We start from the raw sequence: 23,119 nt of genomic DNA, 5'->3' as shown, positions 1-23,119 counted from the left end.
TCATCCTCCACCCTCCATTGTCTTCTTCTTTGGATCCGGCGCTTTTGCGTTCTTCTCGTGCTTTCACTTTTCCATCCCCTCTTGTTGCTACCCTCGGGCTTCATCAATTTTCATTGCTCTCTCACGCCCATAACATCTCTGTCCTCTAGCTTCTCGCTCTTCAATCGCTCTCCTTGAGTCACTTCGCACCTTCGCCGGTAGGGTCTCTTCATTTTTTCGAACAGGTCATCCTGCAAAATGGCGACAGAAACGAATCTCGACTACGAAATCCTTCCCTCACACCTTCTGGCTCAGGCTCCAGCGGCACACAAGTGGCCCCTCCTCTTCGTCAACATGACAGACATCACTGCCGATGAAGAAGCCAAGATAGTCGGCTTTCTCCGGCAGTCGTGCAAGGACTCGGATGACAACGGACCAACGGCATCGATTCAATTATGGCATCCTCCGAATTCAGCTCTCCTGCAGTCCCCCACAGAGAACCATAGATACGCGCTTAAACGGATCTACAAAGATAGCAAGGCAAATATCTACAGCGTTGCTGTTTTAGCACACCAAGCCGGATACGACTTCTTCTTTGTTGCGGACGACTACGCGAAGCGCGAAATCAGGGACGAGTTGGACCCCAGCGAGAAAGACCAAGACGAGATGTTTAACCCCCAACGCTGCTTTGTCGTACTAGTCAATATCAAGTCTTTGGTTCTCGAGGATGGCACTGAAGACAAGGCCCATATCCGCGTTTTCGCTACACGATTCGCCATAGGCAAGAAAACCAGTACTGCTATCCTCATGGCGGGGCAGAAACAAGACCCCGATCTCCTCGATGTTATCGGCACGGACCAGTATATCGAAGGTGAGCAATTCTTCCAGGGGGTTGAGCTCCATGATCCAAGTAGGCCAGTATTCGCGCCTAATACGGCCACCATGACCGGACATGAAGAGTTCAGAGTCGCCACGACAAACGCCCTGTCAGAGAACACACCACTACCTACGGAGTTGATTGACCAGATTGTCGACTTGCTATACGACGACACCAATCAGCGGTCAAAAACTCCCTCCGTATTTCGAAGAAAGGACTTAAATATCTTCCTCCTGTTTCCATCGTGTGAGAATGAAATACTGGTCATGCAGACTCGTATACAGCAGCAGGTGGATACTTGTATTGTTGATTTGCAGAAGGCCCACGAAGAGAAGAAACAGCAGAATGGGGATAGCGATAATATTGATGATGAATGTGCCACCAACGGGGACAACGACGAGGACGACCACCACGGTGTCGACGATAGTAGTGAGGACAGCGCCGGCGAAAATAGTGAAGTCGATTATGGTAGTGGAAACGACCACGACGGCGGTGAAGACGGAGAGCTTGGTGACAACGGAGGCAGCGACGCCGGCGATAACAGCGAAGGTGATGGAGAGAGTGAGGAAGACGAGGACTCGAGCCCAGACCCAGACTCGGATACTCCATATCTCGAACACGAAGGGGGTCATGCGCATGGCGAGATCAAGTTCCCAGCAAAATTGACCGTGCGCTTGATTCCTTGGAGATACGATCACGTTGCCAATCGATTCGACATCGAATGGTACCGCAAACTCGTACACGGGCGATATGTATGCCCAGTAAACTTCCTTCTGGCGCCGATCAACCCTGACGACGACCTCACAACTACAGCCTCAAATCTCAAAACGTCACCATTTGGGTCTGTATACCATGGTGCAGGTGATTTCTCGTTCATATCACGAAGCACTATTGAGCCTATGGTTCGGTACGCACTGGCTCATCATTGCCATATGCACCGAGCTGTCGAGCTTCGAAAAGAAATCAAAGAGAAACGACGCCTAAAATTCCCCCATACTCCAACAGAGATTCTACACCAGCCCGAGCTGCCTTTTTACCCGATATCACAGCTGTGGGGGACTGTAGGACATTCTCAACCAGGCACGGCTGTCATCCCAGTGTTTTTCGTGAAAGGAAGCTTTACGAGCAAGCAGTTGAAGAAGATTATGACCGAGGTCGAAACGGAAGGAGAAATGGACATAGAATCTGACTTGGAATTGACTAAATCATGTCGCATGATCCCGTTCACAAAAGGCAACACAGATATTGATAGCATCTGGAAGCTGTTTGGCGAGTTGAACGATGAAGCCTTTCATCCGCCATACTTCCTTGCCGACGAGAAAACCGCGGACGATCTGACGCTGCTCGCAATCAACCCCGACGTCATCTCCTGGATAAGTGAAACGCAATATGTGAATACATCTGAGCTTCCGCTGGGCGTGGGCGACCCCAATCTAAAGGGACTAGACTATGGCCGTATTGATGGCCGCGACGCGTTCATCATGTGGCAAGCTATAAACGACAGGACAGTAATATTTGACGACTTCTTCGGACATGAGGGTATTCTAGGCACTTACCCTAGACCTAATTTGCCTGGTTTCAGTGTCTGAATTATTGTATGACGCGCTTCTATGCTCATTGCTCCGATTAAGCTGGGGTGCGTATTCATTTAAGTCTAATCTCATTGCCTGGGAGGGGGGTTTCTGCCATGTCTCGATAAAGGAAAATATATCGAATGCCCAGTCACCGATGTATCAATAGCATTCACAGAACACTGCAAGGAAGAGGCAGGCTTAGGTAGGTATCGCCCTTAGACCACCCGTTCTAATACAAGACCCCCTGGGAACCGAGCCCAAGAGACCCTTCGTATACAAGTACCGCTTATGGCCCTTACTCCTTCCTTCCTCCGAGTCGAGCCGGAGTAGCTCCTTCCCTACGATACTAGCCAGGGTCGCGCTTTCCGTCCTAAGGTTGTTCTGAAAAAGTAGCAGTCGCTCCTTCCCTTGTCACCTCGAGTTTCGCGCCTTCCCTGATTGAAGGCGCCATGCATGGGCCGTTCCTTCTCCGAAACACCAACTCCCCATGTTCGAGATTGCAACCTTGCATAGGTAGCTGAGGATCATGGTTTGCGATTTCGCTGGATCGCGGAACAATGATCAAGGTACTTCTTTGGGGCATATTTACCTAGGTTGTCCGTGTACGAATGCCGTATACTGGTCTCGGGGGTACGAAGTAGCGCAGCTTGAGCTAGGTCCTAGGTACGTGATCATATAGAATAATGACTAAGTTTGGGAATCGGTGCTGTCTGATGTACTACATTGTTGGGGGTCAATGTATCAACTGGACCTTCTCGTATCCCCTTGCGGGATTGAGATTAATGCACGACATAGGCTTGGGAATGGTAAGCGATGAAGTAGGTCCAGTCTGCATGTGGTGGATGGAGGAAGTGGTTGTTGCACCACGAGCTTACAGATTCCTACGAGCCTGGTAGTCAAATACACCGCTTGCATTCTAGAGTAGAAGAAAAGAAAAGTACAAGTAACAATGAATGTAAAGGAAGCCAAGTCAAGTCAAGTCAAGTCAGGCTAAACCGTCTCGCCGCGTACCCTACGCCATGCCATGCTATGCCCGTGCTCTCGCGGAGCGGATCCCAAATTATATCCCAGTTCAAATCAACCTAAATTTCATACTTATCTAGCCATTTCTCACTGGATCGTAATACTCCTTCTTCGGTTGCCCGGTGTCACTCGATGTCTTAGCCTTTGACGACCCTTGTCCTGCCGCTGCTACCGTTCCTGCCGAGGGATCTACATTAACATCAATCCAGTCATTCGTGAATCCCACGAAGAAAAAGGAGTGAGAAAGAGATACCTTGACCCTCATCCCCTCTTCGTCGATTCCGATTATTCCGCACATCTCGGCTCCGAAACACACTATAGAGCAACCACCCGGCCACCCAATTCGGTCCGTACTCGCCGCTTGTCTCACCCGCTGCGAAGAGGTGTCTTGTTCGAGTTCCTGCGTTGCGCGCAATCTCGCGGATCGCCCATTGCTGCCTCTCGGGTTTGATGTGGTGCCAGAAGTAGGGCGGCTTCGTGTCTTTGATAGGAAGGGTGTCGAGAAGGTTGGCGGGGGAGGTGTTGAGGTGGTTGTATATGAGGATGGTTTCGTCCTGGGATTAGAATTAGTTTTGAACTAATTCGATGTGAAGGTAGGAGAGTGGGGTAGGGAAGTAAGCTCAATGAAGATGTAACGTACACGCATAGCTCTGTAGAACTGCTCATGTTGGGGGTCGTGGGTATTGAGGCCGAGGGCTGCCATGAACTCCTCTTTCGAGGCGCGGGGGCCTACCGGAGGCATTTTGACTAGTGTGGTATGCTTTGCTGAATGGAAGGAGGTAAGAAGATGGGAGAAGATGTGGCCGTCTGCTGCCCTGTAGGCGTTATCGATGGCTGGAATTAGGTAGTAGATAATGTCGTCTGTCCACAGCAAAGGTAAACGGTAGTCTTCATCAAGTCAAAGAAAGCCATCCATCGTCGAACTTAAATACACCCACCGCGTCGATTGAAAGGAACACACGACCAGTCAAGACATGCGCCGGGATGGTGCCTAGGTCCTAAAGGGGCAAAGAAGCGTCGTACAAACGGCCTTGAATGCAGCGAGATGGAAACGAAGTGGCTCCATAGGAGTGGACTGATCTCTTCTAGCGTCAACGAGTCAGAAATCCATGGACGGTTTGTTTTCGATATTGAAGTATCTTGCTATTCTTAGGAGGATCGAACGGGAATCGAGATGAAGCAGTCGCAATGGCAATTCGGTCAGGGCGACGCAACGCAATGTACCTCCAGTATGGATTGAGTTTGATTTCGAGGACGGGAGGGGGAAGCTTGTTCGTTTGTGACTGGGGATGCATGCATGCAGCGCCGTTGTTGTCCCCCCTGTCCTGATCTGCCTTGCCCTGTCCGCGACGCAGACACCGAGGATCAAAGTGGACAGTCAGGGCATGGCATTGTGTCAGGTACCATGAAGCTGTGGTCTGATTAGGGCTACCAAAGGAACAACCATGCTTCGTGGAGTTGGGGAATCAACGTGCTCGAAGCGGATTCAGCCGGGGTTCGACGTTGGTATTTCGACATTTGCTATCGTCTGTCGCTATCCGCTTACGCCCAGAGGAAGGACGACAACAGTCTAGCTAGGTACGACATCGCCCAGAATTAACCTTGGTGCCTGAGTTGGAAGAACACAACGCACGTACCTCGGACAGAAATCTCGCCAATCCAACATTTTCTGTATATGAAAGCGAGGGTAAAACGTACGATCATTCGAAGTAGAGCTGATTGTTGGCAGCAAACTCCTCGAAATCCCTGTCGATCGCCTCCCGCTTGAGCGTCTGCTGTGCAACCCTTCATCACGCACGGACTGATTGCAAGTTTGAAAGCGAAACGAGGTCTCTGCCCGGCTCCGTCGGGGTCATACTGCGGGTTGATAGCTGGACGACAAACACTAGTGTTGGGATGGGAGTATTCACTTGTGCTGGTACGATCAATTGACAGTGACGGCGCCGAGTGAGAGGAGGAATGAGCTCGTTTGATCAAAACCGCCGGAAGGAATGGACGGGGGGTAATTGGTGAGCTCTCGTAGGAGGACGAGGCATCCAATTGTGAAAAAAGCGTTGAGCTACCTCAAGCCTGCAGAAGCGAGGAGGTCGTGGATGAGAGAAGGCGAGGAAGGAGAGTGAGGTGAGGCAAGAAGGAAGTCAAGTTGCACAGTTGCTAAGCGACCCCGGCCACCCCGGCCGTCGCATTGTTGTGACACCAGGACCTAGCAGGGAAAAAAGCGCAGCATCGGGAATTTCATTCATAAATAGGCGCTTGGATGGTTTGATCTGTCAAGTCAGTTCCCCTACGCCCAGAAGACTGGTGTCTCAGATATCTCCTGGCAATTACTCTGGCCGGTCGTGGTATGCTTAGCGCTTAGCCCCAAGGGAGTGTTCGTGAGACATATATCATCATCATTCATAAGGCTGGCAGGTGCGAAAGGGCCTATCGTCTACCTCAAAAATCATGGTACTCCTCGGTTCATACAAATCTAACGACGGACACCCCAAGCGACTGCCCACAGAGAGAGAACCCATCGTCACTGCCTGAGATGAGAAGCCTCCTAAGTCCGTACTGGGCGTTGTCGTACCTTTATAGAATTTCGAATTCGATTTCATTGACCTGAGTTGAAGACGGTATGCGAGCGTTGTGTATGGGTTGAGGGTGTGGCGTGGTCACCAGTTTCCACTGCCACCCTCGTGGTATATCCAGTTAACGAACAGTAGTATAACCTCCTTCTACCGCGTTCATCCTATGACTCCATCTAGGAGTCCTTCTTTTCCGCCTTAGGCGAAGACGGCGCCTCCTCCTCGCCAAAATATCTCCGGAAGAAAGCTTCTACCTCCTCGTAATCCTTCTTCGCAGTATCGATGGTCTCGCCAATCTTCTTGAGGGAGACCCCCTCGTCAGGCTCGTCGGTGGTTCCCGATTCGTCCTTGCCCGCTCCGTAGTGCTGAATCTTCTCGCAAGCGTCCTTGACCTTGGTGAGTCCAATGGTGGCGGAGGACCCTTTGAGGAAGTGACCCAGCGAGGAAAGTTCACTGAGTTTCTTCTCTTTCCTGTTTATCATTAGCATCGCCCTCGACAAGCATGACTGCATGAAGACGTAATCTTACAGAGCGGTTTCCATTTTCTCAAAAGTGGTTTCAGCCTGCTCGAAGAAGCCGAACACGATACCCTGACTGAAATCATGCTCGCCCTCCTCGTCCATTTCCAGGATCTGCTCGAATGTGGCTTGGTCAATGTGGTCGGACATTTGTGCCAGGGTTGTAGGCTTGGGCTATTGATATATTAGTTTGAAGTCATAGCAGTTCAAAGAGGCAGATCACGCACCGGCTCCTCCTTGGTCTCGGGGGCCTTGGTAGGCTTAGTGGTGGTAGCTGACGAGGACGACGCCATGGTGGATGTGATTTATTAGGACCGCACGACTCTCAATATATGGGTTGGTGACAGGTGGCGAGGAGAAGGGCCACTGTTTCTCAGGTACTCTTCCGGGCAGTAGTAGTCACCCAAAGGACAGGAATACTGAGATTACTGAGTGCGTCTGCTGATTCAAATGCATGTCAGTTGCTGGTCCACGAACTCACGACGAAATTACAGCAGTTCAAGTTGGCGGTATATAAATGCCTGCCCTACGCAATAAAGCTATTACGAGGGAAGACGGACAAGCAAGATGGATACAGATAAGGCCGGTGGATGTTCACCAGGTGTTATGGACGGCAGGCGAGCAGAGAAGATCGGCTGGCGGATGTGGCTGAGAAGAGGTACTGACGATGAGGGGGTGATGGAAGACGGGAACGGGAAGAGAAGGACATACAAACGGGCAGAGTACCCAGTGATGAGGCTGCTGCAGGAGGGAGAAGTAAGGGAAGGTCAAGGAGGGGTAAAGCTATGGTAGTGTATGTAATCAGACTTTAAGAGAAAAGAAAACTCCCACCTGGAGATACCTGAACACGAGGAGGCCGGGGTATAGCACAGACTCAAGAGTCAGCAAGACAGGGCGGAGGAGGAATGGAATGGGATTGGCGGGAAAAGGATGGAAAGGTGAAGGAGGAGCAGAGGCAGAGTGTCAGTGAGGTCGCGGGACACGTCTTTTTTTCAAATTTATCTCCCCCTTGGGAGGTTGGGAATGGGAGGAACCAAAAAAAATGGAGGGGAGAAGGGGAACCAAGTGGGCTGGCGGACTCCGATAGGCACTCGGAGTCAGTAGTCAGTCCATCACCTACAGCATAGCATTATTATTACTATCTATCTACTATCTACCACTACTGGTACCTCGTGGTCTCTGCTGTGAACAGCTGCTCACAGCGAGCGGGTCGTCAGTTTTAAAGCTGGCGCAACTGGCGTCACCACGGCTCTGTTCCCGACCATCCTGAATCCTCCCACAGCCCTCGAGATTTTGTGTTGAAATCCCGCGGTTGTGTGGGGCACATGAGGTCACCCAGGGCAGCCTCGTCGGTCTCCGTGAATGTTGAAGGCGCAGACCGAGTCTCGCCTCTCAAAAGAGAGAAAGAATGGCATGGCTACAGGCTAATAATGATGATAAAGAGACCAAGCCAACCGACCTATCTCTTTCCAGAACCCCCTCCCCTATTTATCCCAGTCTGACAACTGAAATTTTGCGTATGCACGCTGAGATCATCGGCCGCACTCTGACGTCGGCGATCCACCGGCGCATTACCACCTGACAATCTCGCAATTTATGAAACTCCCAATTCTAAACACGTGGAAACCTTCCTCTGTCGTGTTTCACTTTCGTCACTTTCACCTCTTGGGCTCTGTCGAATTTGTTGCTTATAAAGTGGTTTGCTCCCCGGCTCTGCCCCAGCCCCAGACACCTTGACATTCATTGTCCGCCTGTCATAATGCGCACCCAGCCTCACTGCAAAAAAACTCGCGTCTCGCTAAACTGGACCCTGTCGTCTGCCATCGGTCACAACATCATCGCCAACGGTCTAGCCCCCGAGGGACCATTCAATCTCTGCGGTAACGGATAACTGTTGGTTGAGAAAACGTTTGCCGTTGCTATTTCGTCATACCCCGTATGACGCCGTGCGGGGTTCTTGAACTGTCAAAGGTCACCAAGAAACCCCCAATCCTCGACCTAAAATGTGAGTGATGAGCTAAAAAGTGTATGTCTCATGCAGTCGCGTTGCAAGCGGGCTTCAGAGTGACTTCGTGAGGGTCTCCTGAAGCCCGTCGTGGGGTTGACTGAAACGATCCATGAACTGGAGGGTGTGAGGAGGAAGCGCCCTATCAGAGAGCGTCATACTGTTTATGACATCACGGTGGGCCATGGCTGACAAATGGGGACTGGGGCCAAGCCCGCAAAGCTTGGGCCTTCCAGAAGACAGTTCAAGAGAGGACCGACTTCAACAATATTAATGCCAAGCTATCACCTTCTTGACATCTCAGCCGGAAACATTACCGAGCGCGTCGTCTTCTCATGACAGTACTGGTCTCTACTGACATCCAATTCTCCCGGGTCAACTCGCCAGAGGTCCATTGACTGTTCGCCAATCGCTGGGTCTATCTCGATGCGACTGCAGTTGGCTCGATGCTCATCCCGCCTACACCAAGCCTAAAGCAGATCTCAGGGCTCGGGGCTGATGCGGTCCACTCAGATGTGACATCAAGCTGCATGAAGACGGTCGAATTACGGACTATTTCAAATGCCGCGGTGTCATTCTGGGCTGTCAGCTGTTCACGGAGCCTTCCCCTTCGCAATCGAGAAAACCTTCTCTCGACGAATCGACATGCGGTGAGGCCGGGATGCAACAACCCCGCTGTGGTTCCATTCACTGCGGCAGGGCATTAAACAACCCACTCGCCCTCTGATCAAACCGATCCAGCCACAGCTTTGATATTGGAATCCCTGACTCTTAAGTCTATCACGGCTTCTCCCTTTGGAACTGTGCGGCAGCGTGACTGCGTAAGGCTGCGAGCCGCCCTGAGAGAGTCTGTGGATCCCGAGTTTGCCCCGAAGGATCTGAATCACCAATATGCCGTGCGTGGCCACGGTTTCACCTTCACTGACAGAGCCTAGAATTGGTATCCCGCTTCACAAATAATATGAGTGGCCGAGTGCCAAGTGGTCATGCTTGACTTATGTACTTGAGTGAAATCTTTGAAGCTCACAGCCTCACAAAACACTTGAGTCCCGCTTTGGCCCGGCCTCGGAACCCCAACCAGTGTGCAGAGTGGGATCGGTACTAATGAGTATCAAAATAAATCAATGGACGATCGCTCTACAGAATAAGTCATACTCGATTGTAGTCATTCCTGTTTGAGTAGTGAGCGTCCAGTAACCTAACAACCGGACAACTGTCGACGAGATAGCCCTGTCAAGCTTTGAACGGGAGTCGCCCATAGCTATTTCGACTGAGCATATTAAGCTAAATGCATAGTCTAATGGATTTCTGTTTATAGCTACGGTTAGGTCAATTTAGACTCTCGCTCGCAAGGTGCGACCAGGGTACTGTCGCACTCTGTACTCTGTGGAGTGAAGTACCTGTATAAAGTAGTGACTATGGGGCCATGCCTTTATTGCTGGAACTGCCTACCGGACCAATCACAGTCCATGCGCATCAACCCCAGAGCTCGAGCTTCCATTCGAAACACTGTTCCTATACAACATCGCATTATAATTTCCCAGGGTCAATATATTTTACGTTTGAACCTAATTGATCTCTAGCAATCCAGGTCTTTCAGATATATTCCATAAACTCTGTACTCTTTAGACTGATTCTCAATAAAGACTGTCCTGCGCCAGCCAGGAAAAACGCCAAGCCTCCAAGCCGGGCACGTGTTGATTTCTTCCTCACCACCAAGACTCCTTTACAGCTTCGCTCCATTTTCCACCTCACCTCACCCCATCACAGCAGTCAGCACCACCTCTCCACCAAAATGTCCTCGCAAATACCCAAACTAACCCCGAAGGGCCCCTCCGGCATAACGCGCCAATACCTCCTCTTCTACAACGCCGCCAACTTCTTCGGCTGGACGGTCCTCACAATCCGCACGGTCCGACACCTAATCAACCAATCCGTCACATCGCGCTCCCTAATATTCGACATCCCTGGAATATTCGCCGATACGTACTCTCCGCTGCTACAGGTAACGCAGTCTCTTGCCTTGCTCGAGATCCTGCATTCCCTTATCGGCATTGTGCGCGCGCCGGTCGTCACGACGACGATGCAGGTTGCGAGTCGGATTTTTGTTGTCTGGGGCGTTTTGTACCCGTTTCAGTCGAGTCTTATTGGGTCTGGTTCATCTTTCTTCGGTTTTGGTCTTGGGAAGGGTGGTGATGGACTTGCGGAGTTGGCGTACTTGGGTTGCTTGCTTGCTTGGGGTGTTACGGAGGTTATTCGGTATGGGTTCTTCACTATGCAGGTTAATGGAGGGGTTGAAACTGTGCCGGGTTGGTGGCAGTGGCTGCGGTATGTTCTTTTGCTTCGCTTCTCTGCTTCTTTGCATCTTGAGATTGAGGTTATGGCTGCTAACGCTGGGTTCAATTTGTTCGCCCAGGTATAACATGTTCTACATTCTCTACCCCATTGGAATCAGCAGCGAGGTTACCCTGTCATACAAGGCTTTGACTGCTGCGAAGGAATTCCACCCGATCTACTGGTGGTTTATCGTGGCCGTTTTGGCGGTCTATGTGCCTGGTACGTTATGTTTATTGGTGTTTTGTTTGGGATGAGGTTTACTGACCGAGTTGTCTGTAGGCTCGTACGTGATGTACACGCATATGATCAAGCAGAGGCGCAGGACTGCTGCCAAGGAGGTGAAGAAGACTCAGTGAGATCGATTGAGGTGGAGAAGTATATATACAGAGGTGGTGAACGACGTTTGTATAATAGATCTATACTTCAGATGGGTATCGGTTTGGCAAGGCGCATATAGCGCAGATTCAGATAGGTACCGCGCTGCGGCACCGAATATTATGAATGTCAATAAGATGAGTCGAAATGTACCGTCAAGCTAGATCCAATCAAATCTGTTTCATAATATCCCGTACAGCCTTCGCCGCGAACCGCTTCCTATCCTTCTCCGGTAACTCATCACTCATATCTGCAACAGTCCAGGCTTGTCAGTACGGCAAACCCAGAAAATAATCATAGCAGATCACGGAGACTCAGACCTTTTATGGCTCGCATGCGCGTTAGCAGCGCCTCAACGGCATCAACGCGCAGCTCATCGTCTCCTTCTGCTTCATCGGCGGAGTCAAAGTCACCACTCCCGCCTCCCTTTTCAATTGCGAATCGCAGCCCTACCATCTCCCGCTGCAGCTCGTCGACTTCCCGGTTGAAGCCGCTGGGTGAGGAGTTGAGGCCCAGGAGTTCGCGCTCGAGTTCGTCGTCGTCCTCCGGGAGGCCGGTGTCCGGATTATCGTCATCCCCGGTCCCAGTCCATTCGTGCGTCTCGAGGACTTCCTTCACTCGGTGCATACCTTGGAATTCTGTTTTCGTTAGCAACTTGAATTTATCCAGTCTTGACAAACATGGTCATAATAAAACCCACCTCCATATTCATTCCTCTCTTCCTTCTCCGCATCAGCCGACGTACCATCCCACTCAACAACCTCGAACCCAATTAGTCCCATGTCGCATAATTGATCCTCCCACCAGCCAACCGTGAACGGCCCGTCAAGCCCATCAAGACCGGTATTTGTGTCGTCTAAATCCAGATCATCATCACCATTCTTCTCTTTCTTTTTCTTCTCCTTCTTCTTACCACCTAAAACCAATAACCCAGGCACGGAACCAATCTCCTCGCGCTCCTCCTCGATCAGTGCACGCACAGTCCCGACAGCCCGAACGAACGCCTCTAATGAGCGCACCTCGTCGGAGTCTTCCTCGTCAACGGCCTGTTCCCCAGGAACAGTTGGTTTCGGCTGTGGGTTTCTGATAGAAATTATGACAGCTCCAATCGCATCACGGACAACACGCGCCTCTGCGCTTGAGAATTCCCGCAACCATTGCGTCGAGGGGTCTTCTTCTTTTCCTGTCCCTTTCGAATCTGATGTAGTCGAGTCCTCTTTCTGCGTCTGAGTATCCGTCGTCGACCCCTCCTTCACCGTACCCGTCCCCGTAACTGGGATCTCATCAACCCAAACCGGAACATCAGCAGCATAATACCGGTTCTCAATCCGCAGCGGTGGATGCGTCGTGTACCCGGCAAAGCTTTGCGTCTGAAGCTGTGTCTCTGATGGTCTGTGTCCGGTGAGTTGCTTTAGGAGGGAGGGGATGAGCGATTGTGCGTGTGTGGAGGGGGAGAGGATGAGCAGGCGGCGCGGGTTGCGGATTTCTTGGAGTTTGGGCTTTGATTTGCTTTGGGTGTTCATTTTGCTGGATTTGCTGGATTACGGATCAATAACTAGATTTGAGTAGGCGAAGTTGCCAGCTATAGAGAAGTAAGTGCGGTTGTTGCCGGTGGTATTGTGCGAGGAGGTGGTTTAGGGAATTTTGTGGTTGATGCGGAGTGGTGGCGGAGTTAGAGCTCTAGTTCCGAGTCCACGGGACCGATCTACTGCTAGATATTGGTAACCAACGACGACTTGTGAAAGTCTGGAATCAATTGGAAACCTACAAGGCGAGAGAGCAGTTCTAGTATAATGTGACACAATCCAACCAAAGAGTTTCTTTCCATAGATATTGGCTAAAGCCCCGCGAATGCATATTGTTTATCTTTCCTCTCGTATTCTCAACCATGATACCATTTGAAATAAAAACAGTAGAAACAATGATCCAACGCCGACAAGACCAGATTATTCATTCAAACCCTTCTCTTCTCAACCACCATCTAACCTCTCCGCTGTCCCCGAGCCCTCTGCACCGTGGCCTTACCACGCGCAAGACCAACACCTCTACCGCGCTGTCCTCGTGAGCGGAACATGGGGGCGTTTCTGTAAGATTGAATAAAGAGTCAGTCACGAATCAAGCTGATATTCATGTTCAGGAAAGGAAAAACGCACCGCAGCATATCCGGCACAATGAAGAACCGCACGTGAGAGCCGCGGATGTAGACCTGGTCGAGATGCGAGACGCGCCCGTCGCGCGCTGTGACGGTGATGTCCTTGAGCTGAACGTTCATGTTGTCCTCCGCTGCTACGGGTTAGCTCTGTGTGATGTGATGCATTGTGGATGCGATAGGAGCGATCGAAATCGAAGCGGGAGGAGCAACGTACCCTCTAACAGCTTTCCACGGTAGACAACGCCGGAGGTGATCTCGAGGGTAACGACGTGACCCTAGCAATCGTTAGCTTCTCCATTAATGCCCTCTCGTGCGATTCCTAAAATTTTCGCGGTTGTCGACGGTAGTGGGAGCGTACCTGTGCTTCGTTCAGAAGCTTAATCGGGATACCGATCGTACTCGTCAACTTGCCCATTTTGTCGATGTGTGTAGATGTGCAAGAGACTTCAAACAAAGATGAAGACCAGAGCTAGAGATTGAGCTCCGTCGGTGGACAATTAGGACGGCGAGATGGGGAAGTTGAAGTTGTCGCGGAGTCTGATGGCGGAGGAGGTTTTGGTCCGCGTTGGAGTTTTTGCCAAGACTTTGAAGATCTACCGCTCTTCAACGTCCGACATGTTTACTTTCCCCAAGCGATTCTCCCCAATTGTCTAGAGGACCAAATATTCCCCTTCTCTCTTTATCGTATCATTGTCTGCCCATACGACTAGCCTGATAGACATCTTTCACATCGACGTCATCACCTACCGAAGGGAGGTCACTAAAATGAACCCCCCAAACACCAACCTCCGCGCCTTCAACCTGGCCGTCCAAACCCTCCTCAGCACACCATCCCAATTCCTCCCACACCTCACAATCCCAACAATTACACATATCCCTGAGCAGATCGGTCCATTGTTAGAAGCGCAATACCCACCAGCACCCTCAAAGAAACAACAGCAACAGCAACCCACGCAAGAGAAAGATCGCCCAAGCTCAAGAATAACAATCCGCGCCCTCATCCTCGACAAAGACAATACCCTCTGCCCCGCAAAAACAACAACTTTCCCCTCAAAGATCTACGCGCACCTGCACGCTCTCCGCACGAGTCCAACGTCCCCGTTTAATCTCTCGACCGCCCCGAACTCGATTCTTATTGTTTCGAACCGCGCGGGGTCGCATCCGCGGTATGAACCTGAGGCTGTTGAGATTGAAGAGAGGCTTGCGGGGCTGAAGATTCCTGTTTTTCGTTTACCGGCGCCTAAAGAGGGAGAAGTTGGGGTTGGTGTTGAGAAGAAGCCGTTCTGCGGGAAAGAGGTGCTAGAGTGGTTCCGGGAGCGGGGGGTCGTGCAGCGCGCGGACGAGATTGCCGTTGTCGGGGATCGGTTGGGGACGGATGTGCTTATGGCTAAAGAGATGGGGGCTTGGAGTGTTTGGTGTCGCGATGGGGTTGGGGAGGTGACGAATGGGAAGCGGAATGTGCTTGAGAAGATGGAGGTTTGGGTTGAGCGGTATTTGAGGGTGTCCCTGGGGCTGAAGGCGCCGAGGCCAAAGGGTGACTGAATTGCCTTGAGTAGATGAGACGAGCTATGATACCCTTGTACGTTTGTGTTTTGATTATTACGGAGCATAGGAAATGGAATGTGAGTGAATCTGTAGATTAACCGTACTAACCTCCCATCGCCGCAGGAGAGTTTCGGCTCCTGTAAAGCATACTTATAAACAAGCCAATGCAGATATGCAGATCAGAAATTCAAGACTCAAATCACAAACCATCACAAAGGGAATATGCAAACAATCCTATCCCGCCGATCTGTAAAGCAAAAAGAGAATCACCATCTTAGTCCGACTTTCTTGCATAAACGCGTTAGATGCCCCAACCAGGTATATCAAAAATAAACAGTTAAGAAAATAGAAAGAGTAAAAGAAGACGTAAAGGCCAGGGGCAGGCTAGAAGAAAGTCAAAAAGCAAGAAAAATAAAAGAAAAAAGGAGGCCAACAGCAAGTCGGCTTGAAAATCGCCAAGGACCAGCCGCGCAGAAGGATATTAATACAGAACAAAAAGGAAAAGTAAATGATGCTCGGAATGTGCATCAAGAATAAAGAGATATATCCCTCTTCGCTAAAAGACGAAGTATCGGCAACTAGCCGATATTTCTATGTTCATGGAGGTGCTCAATGATGATGCTCGCCGGACAAGTCCGGGACGCGAGAGATTTTGGGGTTCCATCTTTTCAGGAACTACAATCCGAAAGCAAAGCCAGGTGATAAGAATTAGGAAGAACCTAAGAGGTTGGCTCAGTCGAAGACTCATGAGCCAGGAGCCAGAACATTAGGGTCGACGTTTTCCAATGTCAATCCCTGGTAATCACTCTGGATGGCGGGCGAATTATGCTCAGGCATGGAGTGCATCGGCATTTCGAATGCGTTGTTTTCGAGGCCCATGGACGTAGGTACTGAAAAGTTCATGTGTTTGTACATCCCACCCATGGACATGTCCTCCTCCGTGTAATTGGATTGGTGCTCGTTTCCCACACCGTACATGTCTTGAGGCGTGTGAGACATGTTCGCCAAGGGGGGTGAGTGGTTGGCGATCATGGGATCGACATGGCTCACGTTGGAGTATGGAGAAGCCGCTTGGGTGCCCATGCCAGAATCAACAGCGGGCGAGACAAACGGCAAGGTGAACTGAGCTCCCATGCCCGCCACTGGAGTTGAGTCTCCATGACCTCCGGAGCTAAAGAGGGCAGGGCTGGCGAATTCGGACGGAGAGGCGGTTGTCGTAGCCGACATGGGATGCGTACGCGGGTCAAAGGCATAGCCTGACGAGGTGTCAATGCGGAGGTTCGCGGAAAGCGAGTGTGCCGACTGGGGGACTGGGGCGTATATGCTCGAATCTGGCTGGCTGAACTGCGGAGGCGGTGGAATGGTGAACGGTGTCATGGGCGCTGTCAACGTGGAGAAATCAACCGCCACAGGAACGGAGCGACTTCTTTGGCGCTTGTGGCCACGGGCTGCCTGGAGGTTCATCACTGCCGGATTCTCTGCGTACATACCCATGAACGCCGGAGCAAACTGGTTCGGCTGAGAGGCCGGGCGCTGGATAAAAGGCGGGGACATGGGGCCGTTAGGCGGGTAGTTGCCGTACGCAAGACGGTTCTGGAAAGACTCAAGCGACACCAATTTTGCGAGTTGGACGCTCAGGACCTTGGGGTGTCCTCCAAGTCGGTGAATCATGATCGAACTAGCCTGCTGATCCTCGGTGAAGTCGCCGCACTGGTAAAAGCCACCCGAGTTGGAGGAATCCATGTAAAACAAGGGCGGTCGGTTTAACTCAACGACCAAACCGGTAGGTCGTGCCGGTGCACCGTTTGGCTGCAGGCCCTGTTCGCCCGACTCCAAGGTGATGTTTTTGATATAGGAGAAGGGGTACTCGATTTTGTAACCAGCCGCATCGTTATTGATGTAGTACGTCATGCATGCCTTTTCGGGAGAATAGAAAACAACCAGGTCCATCGCGTTTTGTCCAATACGCCTCCAGCTTCCAATTGTCAGAGACCGACAAGTGAAATGGTGAATCACTACCATAGTTAGCATGTACTCGAAATAACTGTGAGTTGTTACGTACCGACTTTGCCCGAGGTTGTAGGCTCATTAGGGTATGCACCATTGGCACCGTATCCGCCAGTTCGGCCAAAGGGATCTCGCGCACCAGGTTTGCTGGGGTCAAATTGCATAGCTAGATACTGGCGCATTGACTCGGGAATTGAGTCACACCCTTCACCGGTCTCAATGCTCTTCTTGGCAAGCATCTTGATCTTCGCGCGCCTATAGCTTTATCAGCAATTGAGTTCGAAAACAAGCTGTCAGCTACCAACCTATTCTGAAACCAAATCTGGACGGAACGCTCAGTCATATTGATTTCCTGGGCGATTCTCTCTCGTGTAGCAGCCGTCGGGGTGGGATTCTTGTTGAATTCCACCTCGAGAAGCACTAGCTGGTCCTGAGTTGCCCGTTGGCGCTTGTTGTTCTTTTGCTGTTGAGTGAGGGTGCTTTTCCGCTGCGGACGCCGAGCAGATGTCGAAGGAGCAGTGGTAGCGCTAGAAGTGGATGGAGAAGGGGTCGAGGCGGCCGAAGAAGGCGATGTAGTTGCGTGTGAAGCCGCGGTCTTAGAAGTCGATACGGTCGACGCGTCGGGAGTGTCTGTCGAAAACATGTTTGCAGGGATCGAGCGAAGTGTACAACGGTAGCAAAGGAGATACAACCAGAGTTAAAGCTGGTCGAGGGAGAGAAGAGTTGACGATCCGGCCGACAGTCAATAGTTGGTTGGATGGTCTGAAATATCTCCCAGCAGCGTCAAGCGCGAGAGAATTGAGTACGTATATAAAATAATGGATGCGCTTTGGCTGGGAATGAGGTACCCAGAAGCAAAGCTGACCGGTGAGCGCGTCGCAGAAGCGTTGAATGTATAAAAAAGGGTCGAAAAGACAAAGCTGACCAAGGCAGCTTCAGTAATGAAGAGAATGATGGCTCTTCGCGACCGTGGATGGGGGTGTTCGATAGACTTGAGATCAAAAAAGCATCTAGCTGATTAAAGCGAGCTGGTCTGTCTGTCTGTCTGTCTGATTGACTTGCAAGGGTGGTGAGGGTGACAAATGAGCGATCACACCGTCCTGGGGTACGCGAAATGAGTGGGCAGAATCGACCGTTAAAGAGTGGAACGGACGAGACGATCAAGTAAAAGTGAAAAAAAAAGAATGGATCAAATGAATGACTGTGAAAAGGAAAAACGACAATGATGGAAAAGATGGGATCGAGGGAATTGGAGAGAGAGAGAGAAGAGGAAAGGAGGAGGATAAGCGACAGACGAAGTGGAGGGCGAGTCGGCCAGACCAGTGCCTCGTGGTGGTGAGCGGGAGCGTCTCAGTCAGGAGATGGAGCGCCTGAACGGGAATAGTCTGGGGATCACTAGGCCTGAAGCAGATTAGGGGAGCTGGACTCGTGGCTGGTACGGTACGGTAACGCAGGTCTTCGTAAGCTAAACGGCGGGCCTCACTCAACACTCAAGTTGGCTCTTGGTGACCACCGGTCTATTATTCAGTCCTCAAAGTCTATAGACTACAACTGCCAGCTCTTCAGATCTACTACTCCCTACAAAATTTGCTTCCATCCATCATTGAGTCCAACCCTTTCTTGCACAGACAACAACGCAGCTCCATCCAGCCAATAAAACCACCATTGTGGCCCCTGCATCAGCTGCATCTCCTTACTCAGTATGCTGCCCGATGGCGGTCCTGGCCATTCCTGTTAGGAGACAGCCAGAGACTAGGCTCAAGGCCACCTCACGTCGTTAGGCTAACCCAAGAAGCCTGTCTCATGTCAGCTTACCCACCAACCAGTTCATCGGATGATCGGATGGCTGGAGGTCCCCTATCATCAACTGGCCGTCCTCCAAGCCTCCGACGGTCCAACGGTCGACCGTTGATGAAATCGTCTTTGCTCGCATCCCGCTCGAGCCATCATGGTAACATGGTTCCTCGAGTCGAACTCTGGTGTGTTCCCGCTTTCAGCTATCAGCTTCCTAATTCAGGAGGAGAGTCAATAATAATCCACCCACTACTGAAAGACTATATGCTCCGCGTGAGCAGTCAGAACGAAAACACAGCGAGACCTAAGCTTGTTCCAGAACTTCCACAACGGTTTCAGCATTTCAAGTAATGGCGGATAGGTGACACACACGCGCCCACTTGCGGAACTACACATCAGTTGCGGTGGAGGTAAAATACGAGGTGAAAGACGACTGGAACGCCAGGGGCTAAAAACAACGGCCATACTTTCTGGTTCATGCTGTCTGGTTCCTCCCCACGCTCAAGAGAGCGATGCTGTTAAGGGCTAGTCAACAGGGAGGGTGACGCTTTAACAGGCCTAGGTTCCACGGATCTCGGACGGTCGCGCCCAGTCGGTTGTTCAGCGTTCTATTCTTGTTCGCCTTCCCTCTCCCCCTCTGAACTCCGCCTGAGCCGGTGTTTTTTCCAGGTCGAATCCAGGTACCCGCACTCGATGGCTTGTGGTTGGCTGTGTACATTGGAGAACCTGGAAACTTGGAACTGACAGGCTGCGTCAGGGGTGGTGTGGGTGCGTTTCGGCGCTCGTGCTCTCAATCAGTTTTGATGGCTAGATGCTCTCGACACGACTTCTGCCTATGTTCTGGCTCATCGGCAAAGTACTAAAACAATCAACTCTCAGTTGTTCTTCATGCCCTTGCCACTGATCTTGTACACTTCTCACGCCTTACCGCCTCTGAAGGCAAGGCACGTAAGGACCCGTACGGCAAGCTTTGGGGCAGGCTTTTACCTACCTAAAGCGGTTAGGCTAAAATCCTCACACACTGATGATCCGTGCACAGCTGCGCCTTCCTCATTGGTCAAGAGTGGGCAGAGGTCAGCGTCCGACCGAGCGGCCTGCGTCCGCGAGCTGCAAGGTACAGGCACAGAATCACTCCGATACGTGCTTACGACTCGCAAACCTGCCTCCATCTACCGTATTATTGCCATGGCAAGCGAAAGCAAGGCAATGCAGGCAGGAGCGTTTCACAATTTGGAGATGTCCCCGACGCTCCCGCCAGAGGCAACCTTAGGCGTCGCGTCTGGGCTGGACGACGGACGTTGAGCGAGGATCGATCGTTAATCTCCATTCAAACCCAGATCGCCGGATCAAACCAGTTCGTGCTCCTCGATATATTAAAACGGAGTAACATCTTCGAGATCTGGTGGAGCAGAACGAAGCTGTTTCAAAAGGTCACGATCTTAGACTCTCGTGCTCGCCTCGACGTAATCAATATAAAACAGCTAAGCTGTATCATTCCTTGGCGCGATTGAACCCGAATCACATCAACGGCTCGAACCACTCGATTGATACGTCTTCGCGCCCTGTGCTGAGGCACGTCGCTCCCACATTGTGACTGGTGCTCTAGCCTGATGCACTCGGCCGTCGGACTCAGTATTCACGTCGAAGGATCGCCTCTTTGCCGACGCCGCTCTTGGTAATCTATCTGAAGACCGTCAGATCAACCACGGGCTCTTTTGAGAGTCCGTAATTTTTAGTCTGCTGGGTTATCAGGCTGGACATTAAGAGCAATTGGTAAAATCCAGCGTTGCACAACTTGCAATATCTTTAGACATCCTGCTGTCCCACGAATGCGGATTGGTTGATGCCACTGAGAACAAACGCCGGCCAGAGGTCTTTTGCGGACAGCGAGGTCAACAATCCATGGGTTGTTAGGCTGTCAGGTTGTCAGTGCAGCGCGCATTTCAGTGTCGCTCCGCGGCCAAATTGGGACCGATGGCCTATGCGGGCTGATATAAGATATCCGGCGCCCATGAGTTCAGGGCATAGCATTTCACCATCAAACACGGAAGCTGAAAAATAAGATGCGGTTTCTCAGTTCCCTGCATTGTCACTCCGATGATCCAGACGGCCAAGAGATATTATCCAGGCACATCAGACGCATATCGTTTAGGTCCTCCGATAACATTTCGACATCTCTAACCATTCGCGAAGACCCAGCTATATATTCCCCAAACCTTCTTTAATCAGACCGAGTGAGTCATTCGTAACCGTTGTTGGGACGGCAGTGTCGCGCAGCGCAGGAGATTTTGTGAAACCACGTCGACAATTGATGCAGCCGCCAATGGGTTTTGAAGGGCTCACGCACACCCTTTTGGATCGGTCAAGTCGGTCCACCATAGACCAGCCATCGTATTTCCGCGGTATGTCGGCAGATTGTCGGATCTTCCCCCGTACTCTTGGCTGGCCCGCGCCGGATTCATTTCCGCGAAGCCCATGCTGAATTGCTGATAGAACGATTCAAGCTATGCTCTAGAAGGACGGCGTGCACTGACAGGGGTTCCAACTGGGCTTCTCGTGCAGTCTTTGGAGTTTCTTCCAGGCTTTGGGTTAGCAAGCATTTGCCTCTATTCATTTGTCTATATACAGTTCTATACCCTTGGTTATCAGCCCGAGTATAACTCGGAGATGAAGCGCTCCAATTGCGCCCGACAGTCAAGCTCCTCATTCTTTCGCTGGGTTGCCACGCAGCACGCCTTATATTTGCTGTTTGTGAGTATCTTGTCCACACCGTCCCGGATTGCCTCAACAGTAGACGTAGCCGTCCGCAAGTTCACGCCAATTCCGGACCATTCGCCGCGCATCGACACTTCAGCCTTGTCCGGTTAGCAACCTAGCACGCTCGAGCATCAGTCAGGGGAGACTCACGGTCTTCTCCAGCCAGGACCATAGGAACACCGTTCATGACAGCGTGCATAAAGCCTCCGAAATCCGCGTTCGTGACAAACACATCGGCATGGGGGAGGATAGCACCGTACAGCAGTCAGTCGACAACCTTTGTATTTGCCGGCACCGTCACGCCCTCCAGCTTCGCGTCCTTCTGACCAAGGACTGCAATGACGATACAGTCATCCCTATCAGCCAACGCTCCGATTGTTGGAACCAGAAGCATGCTGTAGTCAATCATGATTGTGACCTGAGTGACGAAGACTACCTTACTTTCCGCCTGTTTTGCCGCCTCAACTTCGCCCCACCACTCAGACAATGCTACCGTAGGGTCAATTTCCTTGCGCGGCGTCCCGCTAATGAAGCGGATGTGCGATGACATGTCGCTACGCGGGTACTCTAACTTTGGACTATAACGCATCACTTACAGCTGGCCACCGCCCGTAGTTGCAGAAGAGGTGTTGTGTGTCCTGTTTCTGGAGGGCAAGCAATGACAATGAGACGCTTTGCCTGAGTAGGATTTGAGGGACTGATGGAGCCCATATTGATGTGCACTTTTTGTTAGGTAGGGAAAGGTAAGTTTGGAAATCTTTTTTGTTTTGGAAAAGCCCATCTATCAAGAGCCATGCACCGATTTATACCTATTTTCAGCTAAGCTGCACTTAACAATATAGAAGACCTCAGAAGACTCTCGAGTCTTGAGGCACACCTGAGCCGCACCCAAAACGGGCAATACTACTACTAGATCTCCGAGCCCAGTGGGCCTGATCTATACGGTATACCCAGCCAGTGTCCGACCTTCGCTGCAGACATTTTGGGCCTTCCCTTCGTGATTCAGCTGCCAGTCTCTGGACCCACCGTACTGTGGTTCTGGGTTTTGTGAATTCAGCATCTTCTTGCTTGTACGTAGATGGTCACTACGTCTCTACGAAGGCTGCGAAGGCTTAGCACTATCCCCGTGTCCGTCGACTGTTGGTCTACTGATCCGGCTGGGCATCATTCAGGCGTACACTGACTGGCAGTCCGGCACAGACCTCAGTCGCTAATGTGGACTTGAATGCATAAGCTTTTAGGCTCTAGCCTCCTCTTCAAGCTAGTTACGCTTCTAGCTGAACATTCAACACAGTCATCGTCAAAATGCTATAGCTGCGGCAGATGTAACGACTCGTATTTTCCGCCCTTTGAATCTCTCCAGTCAACTTAAGACCGTGAGGCTACCTATTATTAGTGTTGACGTTCAGTCATTGGAGGTTTGTATACTCACTGGCACATATTTAAAAAAATATTCAAGATATCAGCAGTCAGGAGAAGTGAAGAAGAACCTTCAAACGGCAGACACTATCTCCAATCCTGGCTGTTCTATAACAAGTCTGTCGCCAGATTAACACAGTAAAGAGGGGGGCATATCATCCACCTGGGCACTTTATGGCGGTTTGGAATA

General features: G+C 51.1%; 9 protein-coding genes across 9 annotated transcripts; 3 read left to right on the top strand and 6 right to left on the bottom strand.

Moving 5' to 3' along the window:
• Positions 1–237: 237 nt before the first annotated feature.
• On the top strand, positions 238–2,445 carry BDV17DRAFT_287635 (uncharacterized protein; the record flags this gene model as incomplete). Its single annotated transcript, XM_073761210.1, has 1 exon — positions 238–2,445. One exon carries the CDS (start codon positions 238–240, stop codon positions 2,443–2,445), a length of 2,208 nt encoding a protein of 735 aa, XP_073619528.1.
• A 1,084-nt stretch (positions 2,446–3,529) lies between these two features.
• BDV17DRAFT_287634 (uncharacterized protein) lies at positions 3,530–4,195 on the bottom strand (the record flags this gene model as incomplete). Its single annotated transcript, XM_073761209.1, has 3 exons — positions 3,530–3,642; positions 3,707–4,007; positions 4,094–4,195. The coding sequence occupies 3 exons, from the start codon at positions 4,193–4,195 to the stop codon at positions 3,530–3,532; spliced, it is 516 nt and encodes a 171-aa protein (XP_073619527.1).
• Positions 4,196–6,196: 2,001 nt separating this feature from the next.
• On the bottom strand, positions 6,197–6,831 carry BDV17DRAFT_287633 (Hpt domain-containing protein; the record flags this gene model as incomplete). The annotated part of the gene is made up of 3 exons (XM_073761208.1): positions 6,197–6,491; positions 6,549–6,712; positions 6,766–6,831. 3 exons carry the CDS (start codon positions 6,829–6,831, stop codon positions 6,197–6,199), a joined length of 525 nt encoding a protein of 174 aa, XP_073619526.1.
• Positions 6,832–10,215: 3,384 nt separating this feature from the next.
• Positions 10,216–11,569, top strand: BDV17DRAFT_170477 (protein tyrosine phosphatase-like domain-containing protein). Its single transcript, XM_073754805.1, has 3 exons — positions 10,216–10,871; positions 10,960–11,099; positions 11,160–11,569. Exons 1-3 carry the CDS (start codon positions 10,339–10,341, stop codon positions 11,234–11,236), a joined length of 750 nt encoding a protein of 249 aa, XP_073619525.1. The 5' UTR covers positions 10,216–10,338; the 3' UTR covers positions 11,237–11,569.
• BDV17DRAFT_170489 (adaptin-binding domain-containing protein) lies at positions 11,286–12,988 on the bottom strand. Its single transcript, XM_073754806.1, has 2 exons — positions 11,956–12,988; positions 11,286–11,893 (listed from the first exon to the last, which is right to left on the bottom strand). The coding sequence occupies exons 1-2, from the start codon at positions 12,776–12,778 to the stop codon at positions 11,550–11,552; spliced, it is 1,167 nt and encodes a 388-aa protein (XP_073619524.1). The 5' UTR covers positions 12,779–12,988; the 3' UTR covers positions 11,286–11,549.
• Positions 12,989–13,014: 26 nt separating this feature from the next.
• On the bottom strand, positions 13,015–13,932 carry BDV17DRAFT_253465 (putative small nuclear ribonucleoprotein SmD3). Its single transcript, XM_073756658.1, has 4 exons — positions 13,766–13,932; positions 13,622–13,682; positions 13,409–13,538; positions 13,015–13,339 (listed from the first exon to the last, which is right to left on the bottom strand). Exons 1-4 carry the CDS (start codon positions 13,820–13,822, stop codon positions 13,237–13,239), a joined length of 351 nt encoding a protein of 116 aa, XP_073619523.1. The 5' UTR covers positions 13,823–13,932; the 3' UTR covers positions 13,015–13,236.
• Positions 13,933–14,051: 119 nt separating this feature from the next.
• Positions 14,052–15,015, top strand: BDV17DRAFT_170442 (phosphatidylglycerophosphatase). Its single transcript, XM_073754804.1, has one exon. It carries the CDS (start codon positions 14,173–14,175, stop codon positions 14,947–14,949), a length of 777 nt encoding a protein of 258 aa, XP_073619522.1. The 5' UTR covers positions 14,052–14,172; the 3' UTR covers positions 14,950–15,015.
• A 13-nt stretch (positions 15,016–15,028) lies between these two features.
• BDV17DRAFT_253463 (homeobox domain-containing protein) lies at positions 15,029–18,247 on the bottom strand. The gene is made up of 3 exons (XM_073756657.1): positions 17,265–18,247; positions 17,015–17,214; positions 15,029–16,967 (listed from the first exon to the last, which is right to left on the bottom strand). Exons 1-3 carry the CDS (start codon positions 17,600–17,602, stop codon positions 15,697–15,699), a joined length of 1,809 nt encoding a protein of 602 aa, XP_073619521.1. The 5' UTR covers positions 17,603–18,247; the 3' UTR covers positions 15,029–15,696.
• Positions 18,248–21,398: 3,151 nt separating this feature from the next.
• On the bottom strand, positions 21,399–22,060 carry BDV17DRAFT_287627 (uncharacterized protein; the record flags this gene model as incomplete). The annotated part of the gene is made up of 2 exons (XM_073761207.1): positions 21,399–21,608; positions 21,788–22,060. 2 exons carry the CDS (start codon positions 22,058–22,060, stop codon positions 21,399–21,401), a joined length of 483 nt encoding a protein of 160 aa, XP_073619520.1.
• Between the last annotated feature and the right edge of the window lie 1,059 nt (positions 22,061–23,119).

Source organism: Aspergillus undulatus (assembly GCF_047715775.1).
Source record: "Aspergillus undulatus strain CBS 261.88 unplaced genomic scaffold BDV17scaffold_5, whole genome shotgun sequence".
Taxonomy (NCBI): Eukaryota; Fungi; Ascomycota; class Eurotiomycetes; order Eurotiales; family Aspergillaceae; genus Aspergillus; species Aspergillus undulatus.
The sequence above is the reverse complement of the archived record's forward strand: the minus strand, read 5'-3'. Positions and strand labels throughout refer to the sequence as shown.

Bases quoted from the DNA above. Each gene is read 5' to 3' on its own strand.
- BDV17DRAFT_170477 (XM_073754805.1), top strand. From the start codon at position 10,339: ATGTCCTCGCAAATACCCAAACTAACCCCGAAGGGCCCCTCCGGCATA. The intron at 10,872-10,959 runs GTATGTTCTTTT...TTGTTCGCCCAG, and splicing joins GGTTGGTGGCAGTGGCTGCG to GTATAACATGTTCTACATTC. The intron at 11,100-11,159 runs GTACGTTATGTT...AGTTGTCTGTAG, and splicing joins TTTGGCGGTCTATGTGCCTG to GCTCGTACGTGATGTACACG.
- BDV17DRAFT_170489 (XM_073754806.1), bottom strand. From the start codon at position 12,778: ATGAACACCCAAAGCAAATCAAAGCCCAAACTCCAAGAAATCCGCAAC. The intron at 11,894-11,955 runs GTGGGTTTTATT...TAACGAAAACAG, and splicing joins AGAGAGGAATGAATATGGAG to AATTCCAAGGTATGCACCGA.
- BDV17DRAFT_170442 (XM_073754804.1), top strand. From the start codon at position 14,173: ATGAACCCCCCAAACACCAACCTCCGCGCCTTCAACCTGGCCGTCCAA.
- BDV17DRAFT_253465 (XM_073756658.1), bottom strand. From the start codon at position 13,822: ATGGGCAAGTTGACGAGTACGATCGGTATCCCGATTAAGCTTCTGAAC. The intron at 13,539-13,621 runs GTACGTTGCTCC...AACCCGTAGCAG, and splicing joins CCGTGGAAAGCTGTTAGAGG to CGGAGGACAACATGAACGTT. The intron at 13,340-13,408 runs GTGCGTTTTTCC...TCAATCTTACAG, and splicing joins ATTGTGCCGGATATGCTGCG to AAACGCCCCCATGTTCCGCT.
- BDV17DRAFT_253463 (XM_073756657.1), bottom strand. From the start codon at position 17,602: ATGTTTTCGACAGACACTCCCGACGCGTCGACCGTATCGACTTCTAAG. The intron at 17,215-17,264 runs GTTGGTAGCTGA...ATAAAGCTATAG, and splicing joins CAGATTTGGTTTCAGAATAG to GCGCGCGAAGATCAAGATGC. The intron at 16,968-17,014 runs GTACGTAACAAC...TAACTATGGTAG, and splicing joins TACAACCTCGGGCAAAGTCG to TGATTCACCATTTCACTTGT.